Source organism: Anser anser, assembly GCF_964211835.1.
Source record: "Anser anser genome assembly, chromosome: 1".
Taxonomy (NCBI): domain Eukaryota; kingdom Metazoa; phylum Chordata; class Aves; order Anseriformes; family Anatidae; genus Anser; species Anser anser.
The window spans coordinates 176,139,044-176,157,352 of NC_139720.1; the positions used below are offsets into that span (position 1 = coordinate 176,139,044).

Genomic DNA, 18,309 nt, shown 5'->3' on the forward strand with positions numbered 1-18,309 from the left:
AAGAAACAAAAGAGGACAGAGTGTTACAACCTTTCAAATAGGAAATAATAACCTCTTTAAAATATGCTACAGCTATCATTGCAGTCACAGAACCATACCACATGGTAAGGAACATTCACAGAGAAGTCAGACAATTTTAGCGCTACTAACTTAACCCTTAGCACTATTAATCGATTTTCTGTATTGTTCTGATAGAAGCAAAGAAAATAAGATCAGAAAAAACAGACAAGAAAACAAGAACTTATGTCACTACTACAGAAAGTAGTGAGTTCTGACACTGGAGACTTTATCTGAACTTTCAAATTATGTCTTTTACTGATTGTTGGTCTTGTGTGTATTGTGTGCTCTGGAATCTAACGCAGGACTCTGTTTGCCTTCCTTTTCTGCTCTTTTTATATTCACATTGGAATATGATATTCCAAGTTGTGAGGGCTCAAGCTAAAATTAAAATATCATCAAGAGCTCTACTTTTAGATCATCTTCACTCTAAACTGCAATCTGTCTCCTACTCAGAATGAGCAGCTTAACAATCAAAGACAACATTTAAAAATGAAGTACAAAAGGTCTATGTCTAGCAGAGATAGACAACGAAGATGCTTTTTAAATAGAAAGTCATCTGGAATGAAGAGCAAAGCATGCCGTTACTCCAGAGACTACACACTGGAGATTATTTTCAATATCTTAATGACTAAACAGACAAGAAATCCCCCTGTTCAGCAGTAATTAGCTCTTTTGTCCTTCATTTTTAACTTAAGAAAAAATTACTAATTCAGTACAAGTTATAGCCTCGTCCGTGGTAGAGCAGCACTAATTGCATGAGGTTAGGTGTGTCAGGGCTGTGACATTCTCATTATCAAGTCAGACACAAAAATCTGGAAAAAAAAAAAAAAAGATTTGGCTCAGGTTTGCACACACTCAAAAGCCTGCTTGCCTTGTTAAGCCTGATTCAACAGATGGCTGCAAAAATCCTCTTCGGCATAAAGAGCATTGTAAATTACATTCATATACACTTCTGCATGCTACTTTAAAGTTCTCCCATATTTACAAAATCTGAGAAAGAAGCGAGAATAAACCAAAGAGCAAAGTTGCCCACCTTATTTTTGACATACTACTGTATTCTATAGCTATGCAGCTTGTGTGTCCATCAGTCATCTGTAAACGTAACATTCTGGGAGCAGCCTGAGACTCTTCATTATCCTTTGGTGCAGCAACGTTGCGTATTTTCTGTATTTGCAGAACACATGGCCCTTCCAGCTATATATGCAGAACAGAAAAGACAAAAACGTTAACACCTTGAAGCAAGCACACTAATATCTAGATACACTAACAGATGCCCCCAGGCAAAGCAAAGTGTAATGTAATTAGGTAGTTACGTTCAATTTCTGTCACTCACATACAGTATGTTCTAAAACATGACAAAAATGGCTTTTTCAGAGAAAAATTTCAGCTGTAACGATGTTTCATACATCTCTAAAATATAAACTATGAAAAAGAAGTGAAAGATTTGGAGTGAGGGTACGAAAGAAAAAACAAAGACTTCGAATACTGTATTTGTGGTGGAGGATTTCTGTAAAAACTGCAGAGGTTATGTTCATCTGGAATCTACTTAAACTTGAAGATTTTGTATAATTTCTTTCAATAACTGAATGTTTGAAGAAGATAGTATAAACAGCAGTATTTTCAGTTATTTCTGTCCGAGTCTTATTTCTGACAGTAACAGTTAAATGACCAATCCTGTTTCTCATATGAATGGAGCTTTCTTTCTCCTTGATTTCAACAGAAGCACAACTGGATAATTTAATGTATAATAGGAAAACAAGTCCCCCTCAATCAACTGATTTCAAAAAAGAAGCCACAAAGAGATAACAATGAATATTTTTCTCTTCTAGAATTTTTGTACAGAAAGATTATTTCTATAGTAGTGAATGACACGCCGCCACACTCAAATTGCTTCAACGCATTAAGCCTACCTTATTACAAATTAAAACTGTTTTTTTGTGGTTTTTTTTTTTTTTTTTTTTTTAACTATATACAATGTTTTCTAAGTACAAATGAAGAAGCATTAGTTATGTGAGAAGCACTCCTAGTTGACCACAAGATCTGGTACTCAGCTGAACAGTAACTTTATTATGATTGCAATTTCTCTCATAAACGTTAAGTAAATTTTAGTTCTGGGCACGTGTTTTTGTTTTTAAATAACTGTTTGATAGACCCCTTACAATTCTGGAGCGCAAAGAAATTAGAGCTAGGCTAACTATGAATATATATGCAAATAGATTCAGGTTTTCTGATACACTGTATCAAGCATGCATTACAATAAAGCACAGCTGCACATTTGTCGAGCTTAGACAACAGCGTCTGCTTCTTTAATGACGAAAATTACATGTTACTTCAAAGAAACAGGTGCAAAAGAAGAATAGAAGAATGGTACTCTTAAGTAACTACACTATATTAACATCCTATTTGTTTATATGGACTTAATCAGGGTCTTAGAGTTTCCCTGTCTCAATTCAGCTCAGTTTCACTCTCACCACATAAAACGACCATATAGTGATAGCAGAAGTCCATCTTCCTGCAGAAGGAGAACTACCATCACAAAATTCCAGGTGAATCCAGAAGACCTGTGCCAGTAGTCTTTGCATGAACTACTTCAAAGAATCACTGTAACCCACCACATAAAAAACCTCTTAACTCGGCCAAGTTACAAAGACACATGAAGGCAATGTTAATAAATTTAAGTTTCCAAGTAGCTGTTCTCACTGAGCACAATGAAGAGTCACATCAAATCCAATAATAGCAAGACTCTGTAGGTACCATTTTTACATTCAAGAGAGTTCATCAACCCAAAGTTAAAAGCTCTCTAGACCACTCTGTAGTGCTTGCTCACAGCTCCTTCAAGCCACAGGTTTCACACTGCTCTCTTAGCACTTTTTTAAGATGAAAATCATTAGATTCCGGTAAAATAACCATGTTGCACAATCCCAAAGAAAGAGCAAACTACAACTGTACTATCTGGAACCTAAGAATGAAGGCATTACCTACATGATAATACGGGATTACATAATCACAGAATCATCTAGGTTGGAAGAGACCTCCAAGATCACCGAGTCCAACCTCTGACCTAACACTAACAAGTCCTACACTAAACCATATCACTAAGGGCTACATCTAAACATCTTTTAAAGACCTCCAGGGATGGTGACTCAACCACCTCCCTGGGCAGCCCATTCCAATGCCTAACAACCCTTTCAGTAAAGAAGTTCTTCCTAATATCCAACCTAAACCTCCCCTGGCGCAACTTTAGCCCACCCCTCATCCTATCACTGGGTTCATGGGAGAATAGACCAATGCCCACCTTGCTACAGCCTCCTTTAACGTACCTGTAGAGAGCGATAAGGTCGCCCCTGAGCCTCCTCTTCTCCAGGCTGAACAAGCCCAGCTCCCTCAGCCGCTCCTCATAAGACTTGTTCTCCAGACCCCTCACCAGCTTCGTTGCCCTTCTCTGGACACGCTCGAGCACCTCCATGTCCTTCTTGTAGCGAGGGGCCCAAAACTGAACACAGTACTCGAGGTGTGGCCTCACCAGAGCCAAGTACAGGGGGACAATCACTTCCCTAGACCTGCTGGCCAGACTGCTTCTTATGCAAGCCAGGATGCTGTTGGCCTTCTTGGCCACCTGTGCACACTGCTGGCTCATATTCAGCCGACTATCAACCAGTATTCCCAGGTCCTTCTCTGACAGGCAGCTTTCCAACCACTCATCTCCCAGCCTGTAGCGCTGCTTGGGGTTGTTGTGCCCCAGGTGCAGGACCCGGCACTTGGCCTTGTTGAACTTCATACAGATGGCCTCAGCCCATCGGTCCAGCCTATCCAGATCCTCCTGCAGAGCCTTCCTGCCCTCGAGCAGATCGACACACGCACTTAGCTTGGTGTCATCTGCAAACTTACTGAGGGTGCACTCAATCCCCTCATCCAGGTCATCGATAAAGATATTAAAGAGAACTGACCCTAGTACTGAGCCCTGGGGGACTCCACTAGTAACCGGCCTCCAACTGGATTTAACTCCATTCACCACAACTCTTTGGGCCCAGCTACCCAACCGGTTTCTAACCCAATGAAGCGTATGCCAGTCCAAGTCATGACCAGCCAGTTTCTTGAGGAGAATGTTGTGGGAAACACTGTCAAAAGCCTTACCGAAATCAAGGTATACCAGGTCCACAGCCTTTCCCTCATCCACTAGCATGACAAAGCATGTCACTTTGTCATAGAAGGAGAAAGATTGTATACAAGATAACAGTTGCTCCAAAAGTATTTGCTAACTGGACAAACAACTGCACACATATTAATGAATAATCTTAGTTTTTCAATGTGAAAAGTACAATATCATCTTATACAATATAACATATAGTATTGTGGTATATAATGACATTATAATATTCATACTGAAAGTTTAAAATTTATTTATGTGAAAACTACTGGATAAATCAGAACTCTTGACCTTGAAACTGGAGAATGAGACAAAAGGTAGTGACTGGAAGTTGAGGATTAATGAATTCAAAGGCAGAAGTAAGGCACATATGTTATCAAGTGATAATGAATTTCCAGAGTAAGCTACTTTTTTCTATAACACTATTTTAAAATACTTTTAAAGTTTTATAACTAAAATTTATTTTAAATTTGTGCCAATCTGGAATGTGAAAGATGATAGAATTACTTTGTTCACGGCCCTTTTCAGCTTCCTGATTTCAGTACATCACCCTTCTCTTTGATGTTTTTTACAGACTTTAGTAATGTTTCTTTTTCACTCTACTGAGACTTTATGCGAAGTATTTGTCAAAATCATTCAAGTGTAGACTTTTAAGACCACCTTCATAATTTCAAAATGAAGTGCATCTATTTACTTTAAGAACTATTTGTCAAGCAGACCATGATTAGACAAAGCTTAGATTTCCTCAGCTTATATTTGTAGATAAAACCTCATATATGTGTAGTATAAAAAGTCAATGAGACATACCACTCCTTCCTCTTCATCCACAAAACCCATCAATGCTAATTCAAGAACATACATGACTCTTGTAAAGAAGAACAACAGGAAAAAATGAAAACAGTATAAACAAATATCCACATTATTATGTGATACAATATACTCAGGTCTTTCCAGACACAGTTTAAATAAATTAAAACATAACTTACTCATATTTAGTTAACTCATAGGCTTCTTCAATATGAAGAACCATATTTAAGTACTTCACATTGTGTTCAGAAAAAAGAGTCTGTAATGTTAACTATACACTCCGACTGTACGGGGCTAGTAGATCAACCATTGGATATACTATGTAGAACAAATCAAAAGCCCTTCCAGCAAATCCCGAAAGTCACTAAAACTATTTAATACCATTGGTCTTCAAACAGTACTTACACTTGCCACAGGGTCAGCAAGTTAAGACACCGCTGCACACAAACAGGATGGCAGCAATCATCCTTACAACAAGAGATGTTCCAGATCAAGCTAGAACCAGAAGCATACTAACTTGCCAAAGTACTGTGATCAAGGTAGAAAATCTTCTAATAAATCAGTCCCTTCTGATCTCAAAGTTACAGAGGTAAAATCTGAAACAATTCCCAATAGCTACCTAATGATTTTTAGTAATACAACAACTAGACTATAACGTACTGTTTTCAAGATACCGCCTGCCTAGAGGCATTGCTTTGATGCACTTAACCTCATCTGAAAACACAAGTCAACCTTTCACAAGGACTTCGCTATATCTATTATATCTAGCATTATCTACTTTTTCTCAAAAATACAGATGGAATCATGCCTCTTTAAAGCTCCTGAAATAGGCATTAGGAGCTAAGAACACAATCAAAACATTGAAAAGGTGAAGAGTTCAAGCATGAGAGCTTACCTAAAGCTGCTAAATAGCTCTCTCCAGACAGACTATCCCTCAGTTTGATCTGTCAGCATCACTGCATGCACAGCCACAAGTACCTAAGCCTGTCAAAATCACCTCAATTATAAAAGATCGATGAAAAATTCATTTTTGACATATGCAGCTTCAAACACAGAGCAATCACTCTCAATAGAAGCTAAACACAAGCACCTCAAGACTGAAGCTTTTTAATGCAGATCAGTTGTAACTGGAACAGCAAATTCAATCATGCCTTAAACAAAATAAAAAAGGCTGTAGGAAACCATGACATCCACAATCAAAGAGATGGTAGAAGGCAACTGAGCACTGTTAAGTTATACTAATGTACTGGCAGAAATTGGGAAGCGCATGAATAGCTTTAAACAGTAATTAAAATAGGTAGCAAGTTATGTTCTAACTGCTTACCATCAGCCTGTCAGTACTCGGAAAGCATTTCTCTGATGTCAGAAATGAAATCCTTTCTGAATGCTCGTGGAATGAATGTTTCAATTGTAATGGAGCATACATACTCAAAACGAAGCTATACCCTAAATGTAATATCACTACTAAAATGTACATTATAACTTGTTATAACAGACTTCCTTGCATCTTCATTACATTAAAAATACTCCGCATATATTCATGGCATACAGTGATCTGGATGGAAATACGACGGTTGAGCCTTCTTAAATCCTATGCAAATGTGGCCATCTTGTGGTTAATGGTGGTTATATAGATTTTTAAGGCCATGCAAAACAGATATAAATGAGTGAATAAAAGATTTTTGTGTATCAGTGACTAAAGTTGACAATCACCTATATAGTCAACTGCCCGTATCGTTTCACATTTAGACTCTATTCTGTCTTTTATGAAAATATTTGCCTATTGTCTTAATGCTACAAAACAAAGTTATTTTCCATGCAAGATGGAAAATATATGTTCTCAAGATACAGATACACAATACTGATTCTAGTTCTGGATAGGAGCAACAACAGAAACGTGTAGTTTTTCTTCCCTCCTGAAGCAATTCTGAACCACAGGTACCTTCTACTGAGAAATTACACAAGTATTTTTACACATCTCAAACTAGGCAGCAGCACTTATAAAGTAGTCAGATTTGCCTAACTTTACTAAATGAAAAAACTGTACCATTAGGAAAGCAAAGATCAGTGTACTATCTACTAGTTTGTGCTAAATGCTATAAAAAAGTCATTCCCAGACTTTTTCTTTACAGTCCATACTTCTTTTCTAAAGCTGGAGGACTACCTTTCTCCAGCAAAAGGTTTACAGAGTTTTTTTCTAGAATAACCATCTAAAAGCTATGATTTTAATAAAAAACAGTTGATTGAAGTAAGACCAAACTAAATTTTAGTAAAAGTTCACATATAGAAAGTCCAATCTCCTTAGCAGTGTCAACAGAAGCAGACAAGTTTGGAATTTAAGAAATAATAAAACAAAAATGAATGTGTGCCACAATTTTCCTTCATCCCATTTCCTCTGGCTTCTCAAAACCCCTGTCACTGTTGCCACGAGTTATTCGCAAGGAAAAAAAAAAAAACAACAAAAAAGCTCTTTCCCACTGTTTGTATTTTTACTCTTTATGACTGAAAATGAAAGGAATAGATACACACTGATTTCTCTCAATTACCTAACTATATGGGAAATAGAAGTACCTTGAATCAAGCAAACTTTCATTTTAAAAAATTTGGATTGGATTGCTGCAGTACTCAATCCTACTATCCAGTCTTCCATCCCCATCAACTGTAAGACATAACCCCCTGCAGAAATATATCAAGCTCCATTCACTAACAACAATGACAGTCGCCTTTAAAAAAAAGTAACAATTGCTACAGGGAAAAAAGGTTCCAGAATATTATTGCTCTGATTATTAAGCATTTTTTTTTCTCCCCAGTTTTTAATTTAGACTTCTTGACAACTAGTTTAAATCATTTTTTCCACCGAAAGCTCTCTTCCAATTTAAACTAATCTTACTCCTCTTTTATTACTTCCTTCTTTTTGATGTGCTTACAAACTCTGTTCCTCCCCCGATTCCAAGTTTGCTGCCTGGAAACATACATTCCTTTCCGCTTCCCACTTATCCTAGTAATACTCCCTTGTACTCACAGTATCTGAATTTTACCTTTCTCAAAAACAATGACCAAAATCATACAATCGTCAACTGTAACAGAACCTCAGCAATGTCTTCCCAGATCTAGAGGTGTCTCAGAACACATCTTAATTCCACTTTCCTTTTCGCAGCTACATTGCACTGTTTACAGGCAACAGCAACTTCAATAACCAAGTTTCTCTCCTCTGCATTGACTCCCAAGTGAGAGAGTTCTAAGCCTACAGCAGGACTGTCAGTCCCCAAATATGTGATTTCACATTTTATACATGTAACTTTTGCTTACTGAGACACAGTAATCACAACTTTCATACACCTTCCCTATTTTGCCACAGAAGTTAGAATATCCATACTGAAAATGGAGGCAAAGCATCAAGCTGGAAAAAAAAAAATTATCATTTATCTCCTTATTACATCTTTAATTTAAGAGCCTCTTTTATATTGAAATCCGTGAGTCTGGATTTAAAAATCACTGAAATCACATCATTACTCTCCCTAATCATTACTTCCCTTTTATCACATTTTTCCTTTTTCAGTGGACAATTTTAGTTCTGAACATACACTGGATAACCTTAAATTAAAAGCCTGTTGATCTACAAATTAGTTGCTTATCCTCTAGCTCACTAAGTCAACATAAATCAATCAATAACCACTCTTCCCCCCACACACACACTAATCTTTTAAAATATACTAAATTTTTCACAAATCAACACATCTCCAAGCATAAAGGTCACACTTGTAAGTTTTCCCTACAATCTAACAAAAAATGCATAATTTCCAACCTCTTTTGCAAGAACAGCACTCTAAGTCTTGTCATCCAAGTACAGTAACTTGCTTTTTACATTGCGATCTGAACCACTCCAAAAGACAAGATCAAAAAAACACTATTTCCGGTATTTCCTATGTCTGCAACACACTTAAAATTGTTTAGTCAAAACTGCTAATCTAAAAAAGTTCCTAAAAAAGCACTAAAAAAGTGCTTTAAAAGTGCACTATAAAGGCACTAAAAAAGTATTTCTTACCGGAATTCTAAAAGAGCAACATTAAGTGAAGAGACCTTTTATCAATGTGCCATCCAACATTTGGAGCTCTGGACAATGTACATAAGTACAAGAACTTTAAATTCTTTTTTCACTGGTCTGATGACTACAAGACACCATACACATTTCCTACCTTGAATAGCCACAGAAATGATTTTACAATAAACTAATATCAGACCTTTGTTTTCTGTTAGTAATTAAATTGCATAGGTGTCATAGCCCTCCTACCCTCAAGCAAATCAGCACTCCCACCCACCTTGGTGTTATCAGCAAACTTACTGAGAGTGCACTTGATCCCCTCATCCAGATCACTGAAAAAGATACTAAGCAGAATTGGCCCCAGTGCTGAGCCCTGGGGAAACTGCTAGTGACCGACCTCCAGCTGGATTTAACTCCATTCACAACAACACTTTGGGCCTGGCCACCCAGACAGTTTTTTACCCAGTGAAGAGTACAACCATCCGAGCCACGAGCAGTCAGCTTCTCCAGAAGGATGCTGTAGGAAACTGTGTCAAAAGCTTTACTAAAGTCTAGACAAACAACATCCACAGCCTATTCCTCATCTACTAAGCATGTCACCTTTTGCCGTAGAAGGAGATCAGGTACATCAAACAAGACCTGCCTTTCATAAACCTATGTTGTCTGGGCCTGAACACCTGGTTGTCATGTATGTGCTGTGTGATGGCACTCAGGATGATCTGCTCCATAACCTCTACTGGCACTAAAATGGAGAAGTTCCTAGGTATATTCTCAAGTTAACAGCTGAACAACTACCTCTAAAGAAACCCAACAGTAATGCAACAAACCTCTGGAAAAAAAAAAAAAAAACACTATCAAAATCACTTTCAACTGAAACCATGTTTCAACAGCAAAACTAACTATGGCAAGCATGATCATGGATCACGCACCCAACAATACTTGGAGAATTACATTTATCATAGAATGGTTTGGGTTGGAAGCGACCTTAAAGATTATCTAGTTCCAGCCCCCCTGCCATGGGCAGGGACACCTCCCACCACACCAGATTGCTCAAAGCCCCACCCAGCCTGGCCTTGAACACTTCCAGGGATGGGGCATCAACAGCTTCTCTCAGCAACCTGTTCCAGTGCATCACCACCCTCACAGTAAAGAATTTTATCCTCGTATTAACTAAATCTGCCCTTTTTTAGCTTAAAACTGTTACCCCTGGTACTATCACAACACCTCATAGTAAAGAGACCTTGCCCATCTTTCTTATGGCCCCCCTATAGGTACTGGAAGGCCACTACAAGGTCTCCCTCGTGTCTTCTTTTCTCCAGGTTGAACAACCCCAACTCACTCCCTCAGCCTGTCTTCATAGAAGTGCTCCAGCCCCGCTATCATTCGTGACTCCTCTGGACTCATTACTAGGCCCATGTCCTATAGGACATACCTAATATGTCTATGTCCTTCTTATGCTGAGGGTCCCAGAGCTGAACCCAGTACCCTAGGAGGAGTCTCATAAAAGCAGAGTAGAGAAGGACAATCACCTCCCTCGAACTGCTGGCCACGCTTCTTTTGATGCAGCCCAGGATGCAGTTGGCTTTCTGGGCTGCAAGCACACATGTTCTTCAGCAACCAACACCCCCAGGTCTTTCTCCTCTGGGCTGCCCTCAATCCATTCTCAACCCAGCATGTATTTGCACCTGGGATTGCCCTGACCCAGGTACAGAGCCTTGCACTTGGCCTTGTTGAAGTATTTAACCAAATATGTTTAGATTTTGTCAATATTACATGATCTGAAGTGCAAAATTCAGTAATACTCAAGTAAGCAACTGCAAAATAAACAGTGTAAAAAACAGGTGACAAGAAGTACTTTGTTTTCCATACTTCGAAAACAGAATGCTGAAGGGGAAGAAAAACATTCAAATCATAGATATAAGAAAAAGACTAGATTTTTTCTTTCCTTTTTCTACGTGGAAAAAAAAAAAGCTTTAAGCACTGAAATAACTTTAACTGTACGTTATTCGAAAACATAAAGAGGTAAACAATCTATCAAAATTAATTCATAAACTAACACCTTGAAAAAAAAAGTTTTTGAAGTAGCACTTGCAAAAACAGTTCCACATAGTAAGAAATAAAATTAATAATACTTCTTCCAGAAAGTTGGTTTAATAAGTAATGGGTTTCATGCATGGACTGCTGTCTGGCTAACCACTATGAACTATCGCCCAAGAATGGTATCTCTCAAGTGGGCTTTTCGTAGTTGACAATGATGTTCCTCTGTTGTTGTTGTTACAGAAGCTTGTGGTACATCAGTCACCACCCCATTCGGACAACAGCATCAGCAGAAATAAATCCAAACAGCTCTTAAACAGCCTCTCTCATCAATCTTGCTTTCTCAAAAAAAATGCTGCCTTGATTTATTGCTATAGTAAATTTCAACCGTAACGAAATATGTTTCTCAGGAACTTTCACATCAAAAATAAAGATCACCAATATTGGGAAATTGGGATAATGATTTGAATAGAGAACTACCACTAGCATTAAAATTAAAACTCCTTCATTCAACTCTCTTAAATGAAGAAAACAGGAAGGGCATACCAATGAGGTCAAATTCAATTTTTATCTAAACATACAGTATATATGTCAAAAATCTGGCATATCTAAACTTCGAATATAATACTATCCTCAGGAATATAAAGCATTGTCATCTGACATGGTTTATCCACATAACCCATAAGCTGCACAAACACAGGTAAATGACAAAGTTTATAACCTTAATCGTGTTTATCTGTGGATACTGTGAAGAAAGTATCAACATTTATCATTATGTTTCATAATTATACAACTATTTTCCTTTATTCGTAACCTGCTTTGCTGCACTCACAAGAATAAAGAAGAAAAAAAAGTTTTGATACTACGTCAAGATCAAAGAAGTTAAACTGTTTCTGAATGATAAGGAAGTTTTTAGGATCATTCATGTTTATTTAAGCACTTCAAAGTTCAGAAGTAAAAAGTCTTCATTATAAAGCATAGTGAGCAAACTAATGTAAATATATTCTATAATGTACTCAAATATTGGCTTCATTTGTATGTTGAATAATGACAGAAACAGACTAACGCAGTGCAGAAGTCTGTCATCGCACAGAAATTACAACAAAAAAAGTGAAGTTAATATTGTCTACCTTTTCCACCTTTCCACCATTGATGTCACTGGGGAGGAATTTCTTGCCAATAGTTCTTAAATCTGTCTGAAATTAACAAAGAAGACAAGAGAATATTAACCTAAAATATCCCATTTCAAAAAAAAAAAGTATCATAAAAAGCAAAAAGTGCATTTCTTCTATACCGCCAATCACTTGTACAGTATTAAAAAAGTCCCTCTAACCATCCATATAAGATGAAAAAAAATCAACTACTTAAAGTAATTTTCAACACATTTTCAAAGACAGTTAAAAATGCTTTTAATCACTGAAAAGAAATGACTAAGTAATGCTTATTTATTAGACTCAACTCTGATGTTTAATACAGGCAAACTTCTTCCCTCTTCATCTGGCACTGAAGAGAAAAGCGTTTTTAATTTTTGTGTTTTTACACATACAAATCCATCATAAAAGGTTGGGAACATTTCTGCAATTAAACCTAGAGTAAAAGTTTACATCACATTTCTATTAAATGCCTTTCAACTTAAATGTCTGTCTGATTATTTCTTTTGGAAGTGAGGTAAACAGCTACATGACGTTATTCAGCAACTATGCAACACAGCTGTTGACAATATTTAACTGAAGAACTCGTATGATCAAAGGAATAAATCTCTACAAAAACACCTTCCCCTAACCACAGTTTGGACAAGCATATCAATCAGGATGATGCATGACAAAAGGATAGCCTGGATGGCTTATATGTGGAGCATGTTAAAATAGGAAATGGAATAAAAACTAATTAAACTTTACACATCAAGTTTTTGCAGAGGGACCCGGACAGGTTGGATCGATGGGCAGAAGCCAGTGGGAGGAGGTTCAACATGGCTAAGTGCCGGGTCCTGCACTTTGGCCATGACAGCCCCATGCAACACTACAGGCTTGGGGCAGAGTGGCTCAAAAGCTGTGCAAAGGAAAAGGATCTGGGGGTGTTGGTCGATGCTTGCCATGAGCCAGCAGCGTGCCCAGGTGGCCAAGAAGGCCAACGGCATTCTGGCTTGTATCGGGAATAGTGTAGCCAGCAGGACCAGGGAGGTGATCGTCCCCCTGTACTTAGCTCTGGTGAGGCCACATCTCGAGCACTGTGTTCAGCTTTGGGCCCCTCACTACAAGAAGGATATCAAGGCCCTGGAGCACATCCAGAGCAGGGCTACAAAACTGGTGAAGGGCCTGGAGCACAAGCCCTATGAGGAGTGGCTGAGGGAGCTGGGGTTGCTTAGTCTGGAGAAGAGGAGGCTCAGGGGAGTCCTTATTGCTTTCTACAACTGCCTGCAAGGAAGCTGTGGGGAGCTGGGGGTCGGCTTCTTCCCACACGTAACTAACTAGTGATAGGACCAGAGGGAATTGCCTCAAGTTGTGCCAGGGGAGGTTCAGGTCGGAAATTAGGACACATTTCTTCTCAGAAAGAGCCGTCAGGCATTGGAACAGGTTGCCCAGGGAGGTGGTGGCATCACTGTCCCTGGGGGTGTTTAAGGAAAGGTTGGACGTGGCACTTATGGACATGGTCTAGTGGGTGATATTAGTAGTAGGGGGATGGTTGGACCAGATGATCTTGGAGGTCTCTTCCAACTTTAATGATTCTATGGTGCACTTACATTTGTTAAGACTAAAAAAGACAAAAAACAAAAAAAAAAACAAAACAGTAGTGCAGACTAAAACACTTATGTTTTCTAAATTCCTCGGCTTGAAATAAGCCTGTTTAAAACAGAACATGCTGCTGCAGATTCCTGTATTGAAGCTAAAACCCTGCTTATTTATTCAGGTCACAAACGCTTCCTTCAAAAGAAGAAGGGCTAAGCAGAATTACTATCAGAAGTTATACTAACTTGCCATTAACACATGCCAATGAACTACTGTATCTAGAACTGAGTAGCACTACATTTTAGCATGGAAAATGCTGCAAACTAGTGCTTCATTCCATTTTTTTGGCTGAGCAACACTGGCATCCTGTAGAGAGTAAAAATAATTGTAGGGATGCTCTGCAGATATTCAGAGTGAATATACTGAAAGAGTGGATAGATGTTCAAATTGTTTTCTATTGCAAAACATAGCCATAGAGCGATAAAAAAGCACATTTGGTTTTCAATCTGAGCCCACATGATGAAACCAATCTGTCATCTGTCAGTTATTTATCTCTGAATAGCACACAAACTTCTATAAACTGTTCTGCAATGTTCCGTATCCATACAACTGACAAGTCTCCAGCAAGATGCTTTGCAACCACAGCAGCAGGAAGGGGAAACACTTAAAGTCTGTTGCAAGATCTTATACAAAATAAAAGCATTTGAAGAACTGAAGGCAAGTTTATGTCCATTTCATACTTATTTCAGCAATTCACAAAAACACCTAAGTTGGCTTCTTTCTTGGTTTCTTTAGTCCAAAATTACTCTAACAGCTAATGAGAGGTGTCAGTTTTTGAGAGATGGAAACTAAACTCACTTTTATCCTGTCTTTCAAGCCACACCACTTTTCCCTAACTTACCCAACAGGCAACTTAATCTTCTGGGCATCAAAACAACTGACAATAAAAAAACATTGATAACCAACTAAACTGGCTTTGAATATTTGCATAACATTTCTGTTTTATTTTGATTTTGATTATCCATCAAACAAGCTGGAAATGCACTACATATCTGTGAATTTCCTTGTCAGCAGAAATAATTACGACCAATCCAGATTTCTACAGTAAATCAAGCAACTGTTTGTAGTTACATAAAAACATACACACTGCATGCTTTAAAGAACAGCATGCCCAGAAGTCGAACTAAGGATGTTTTACTCATCCCAACAAACTAATAGTTTGCACTATATTTTCATGCCCATGTCTATACACAGCAGTTCTGATTTTGTTATTGCTTGCACTTCGACTTTAGATTTAAATTTGAAACAAAAATATTTTCTTACTACAAATTATGTTCATTTTTCTCCCCCCAGGTTTCACAGTTTGGAATAGGGGTCATATCCATATAAAATTAAGAAATAATTCATATATGCCAGGAGGGAGGAAGGCACCTTGTCCTTTACATAAATCACACAGACAACTGTATATTTAATTAGCCTCACACACTTATACCTGACCCATTAGATATATTGTTTTTAGCATGATTTGTCAGAAAAAAAGTTCACAATCATAACTTACATTAAGGGCAACTAGGATAATGTCATTTGTATTGACTTTTTCAGATGAACTTATACAAGCTTCGATTCCTTCATCTGAAAGATACCTGTTAAAGAAGAAAATATATATATTAGAATATCACGTTATTTATATAATAGTCAAACATTTGTTCTGCAGGTAGGGATTATTTTTAGCTTCTATTTTCTATGCTAGTGAAGCATAACTTAAACAAATACTTAGAAAAAGACTTCATGTAGTCAATTCCTTTACACTGAGGTAAGATTAAGAGATTCGTTTTTTCTTTTCACAAAATAACAGCAACCATCTTCCACACACACCCACACCCCAGATCACAGGAGCCTGGTTTAAAAAAAAAAAAATCAACCACTTGGGCATTACTCGGTATTATAGTGACATACTCATGCATTTTTAAGGGAAAAAAATTACCAAGAAAAAACAAAACAAGAAACAAACCATGTCTGTTTCTAAAGAGCAAGATGATACAGTTAAATGCTCAAAGGCTGGGCAATACAACACCACCATCCAACACAATTAATAAATAAAATTTGTTCATCTGAAAACTAAGGAAGTTAATCCATTACAACAGGATTTGGCTAATAAATTCAAAAGGGCTGACCTATTATGACTTCCAAAAACACTTAGCAAAAGACGTTTTTAGCTTAACTTGAGTGGTCAGAAATTGTGATATTTGTTATTTATCTTGCCTCGCTTATTTCAAGCCCCTGTGTTCATTCTTAGGTAGCTGGCTGTTTTCTCTGCAGAGCGTTTAGTTTTCCTTTAAACATCACAGCAATCATTCAATAATTGATAATTGCTAGATACTGAACCTGAAACACAGTACTTGCCCAAAAAATATTCGCATACTAACTACCTAACAAGAAACCACCATTCCCAAAGAAAAACACAGGATGTATGAAAGAAAGCTTAATATGCTTTAGTAAATATTAAAAATATGCACTCCGAAGTACTTCAAGAAATACTTCAAGAAAACAACATCCAGGTGTAACATATAACTATAATATAAACATGTGAGGGAAGAATCGATAGACCTTTTTAGTTCTAGCCCAGATAACATGAACAGCTCCAGCCCTGACAGCATTGCCAGACTAATTAATGATCCCAGCTGAGCTCTAACCCAGACACCTGAGAGGAACTAGCTGTTCCCGTCAGACACTGACATCTAGCAAATCCTAAGGGAACAGAATACCACCCAAAAAAAAAAAAGGCACTAAAGAGGGAGGGGGGAGAGAAAAAAAAAACACACATATATAAAACAATGTGAAAGAAACAATCTGATTTTTCATATAGAAGGCACACACTTGAGAACAATAAGGTGGCAGGATTTGTTAGCCTGCGTAGGAACACAGGATTTCTCAGCAGTGGCTCGGATCTTGCATACTGCCGCCTGGGAAGACACGAAGTGGCAATTCCTACCTGGGATTAGCAGACGGACCTCATTAGCTGGAGTCAGCGTAAAGTGGAACGCAATTCCCACTCTGCCAGGGGGAAACTACAACAGGTACGTCCTATAGGGAGGACCCCATAAACCACAGTGGAAGCCTTGAGTAATTACAACAGACTTCTAGAAAGAGAAATATCATAAAAGCTACAAGTTTACCTCCTGTTATCTTCAGTACAAAGTTGAGTATCAGCTGTACCAGGGTGGGAATACAAAACCCATGAGCTGAATTCGAGACAAGATGCGGAAACATTCCTCCTCCTCTGCAAATTAAGTAATTCTTCAGTTCTGCTGAAACTAGCAGAACTGCAATTCTGTTATGAGCTACAGTCTAGTACTTAGATGTAGGCACTAACATTTTCCAGCAAGAAAAAAAATATATATTTTTAGCGAGTAAACAACAATCTGACCCAGAATTAAATTTTCCCGAGATGGGATAAAATTGATTACTTCCGCCATCATAAAATTCACTGCTGAGTCATGTTGCAATTTCTCACTTCAAAGTGGAGACTGAAACAGAGCTGATAAAATCCCACTCTGCTTTAGTCCAAATTTTCAGTTTATAACTTAGCAGTTAGTTTGTCTCATTACTTCAGAGGGCTTTTTTGAGCCAGGAAAGATAAATATACACACAGAGCAGAAAAGGCCTTTCATTTTTGACTTACACTAGTTTAAGCAACAGCATTTTGGAGACGCATTGCCCACACCTGACTGAAATCTCTATCAGAGTTACAAGAGGCAGCAACCTATAACCAAATGCTATTTGGGGACATCTGCTACCTTGATAAAGCAAGCACAACAGCTTTTCAGCAAAAGCATGATTTAAAACCACAATTTTTAAAACAGTCTTAAAAAAAATAAAACAAGCTCTGTAACCATGGGGGGGGTGGGGTCAGGAGCAAAATTACTTTCAGGAAGAAAGATCAAATCAATAATTATCTCTGCAAAAGCTATATTGAAGAACTTCAACAGACAAAGAACAAAATTTCTGAACCAGTAACTTTTCAGGTGTTGCTTCTGTGCAACAGGGACATAAAAGTGCAGATATCACCAGAAATAAATGGTCAGGAACTGGGTAGGGAACAAACCGTAACCAGAAGGGTTGTGCACCCTAAGTAACCAAAACATACATTTCTCCTACCTTGACAGAAGTCTGGAACTAGGGTATGTCAAGACAATCTTTCCTGCTTTACCCTCGGAACTCTTTTATGGACTGCTTTATACAGGCAGTACTCCAAATGCATGTCTAGATTTTCTTCAACTTTTTTGCAGAAAGTTATTACTTAAAATAAAATAATTTGTTCTCCTTACCATCTGTTTTATCTCCTGTAAGAACTACCTAAGTTTTAGTCTTGAATATTTCCTGCTACAGGTGCACAAATTATTTCATTTAAGAGAAAATAAATAAAAGCAGTATTTCTAATAAATTTTTATTTTAAAATAGATGCAGTTGTACAAGGAAATATACATCCA

The 18,309-nt window shown here is 37.7% G+C and overlaps 1 protein-coding gene across 2 annotated transcripts in view; it reads right to left on the minus strand.

Moving 5' to 3' along the window:
- The window catches only part of TDRD3 (tudor domain containing 3), a 110,884-nt gene that overhangs the window by 54,286 nt on the left and 38,289 nt on the right, over window positions 1-18,309 (minus strand). Inside the window, exons 2-4 of one of the 2 annotated variants that reach the window (XM_083823973.1) lie at window positions 15,378-15,462; window positions 12,224-12,285; window positions 1,094-1,254 (exon numbers count right to left, since the gene is read on the minus strand). In XM_083823973.1, the coding sequence (XP_083680099.1) occupies window positions 1,094-1,167 (74 nt within the window). In that variant the 5' untranslated portion in view covers window positions 1,168-1,254; window positions 12,224-12,285; window positions 15,378-15,462. Of the gene's footprint in view, window positions 1-1,093; window positions 1,255-12,223; window positions 12,290-15,377; window positions 15,463-18,309 lie in introns of both variants that reach the window. The other variant, XM_083823972.1, reaches the window with a different exon arrangement.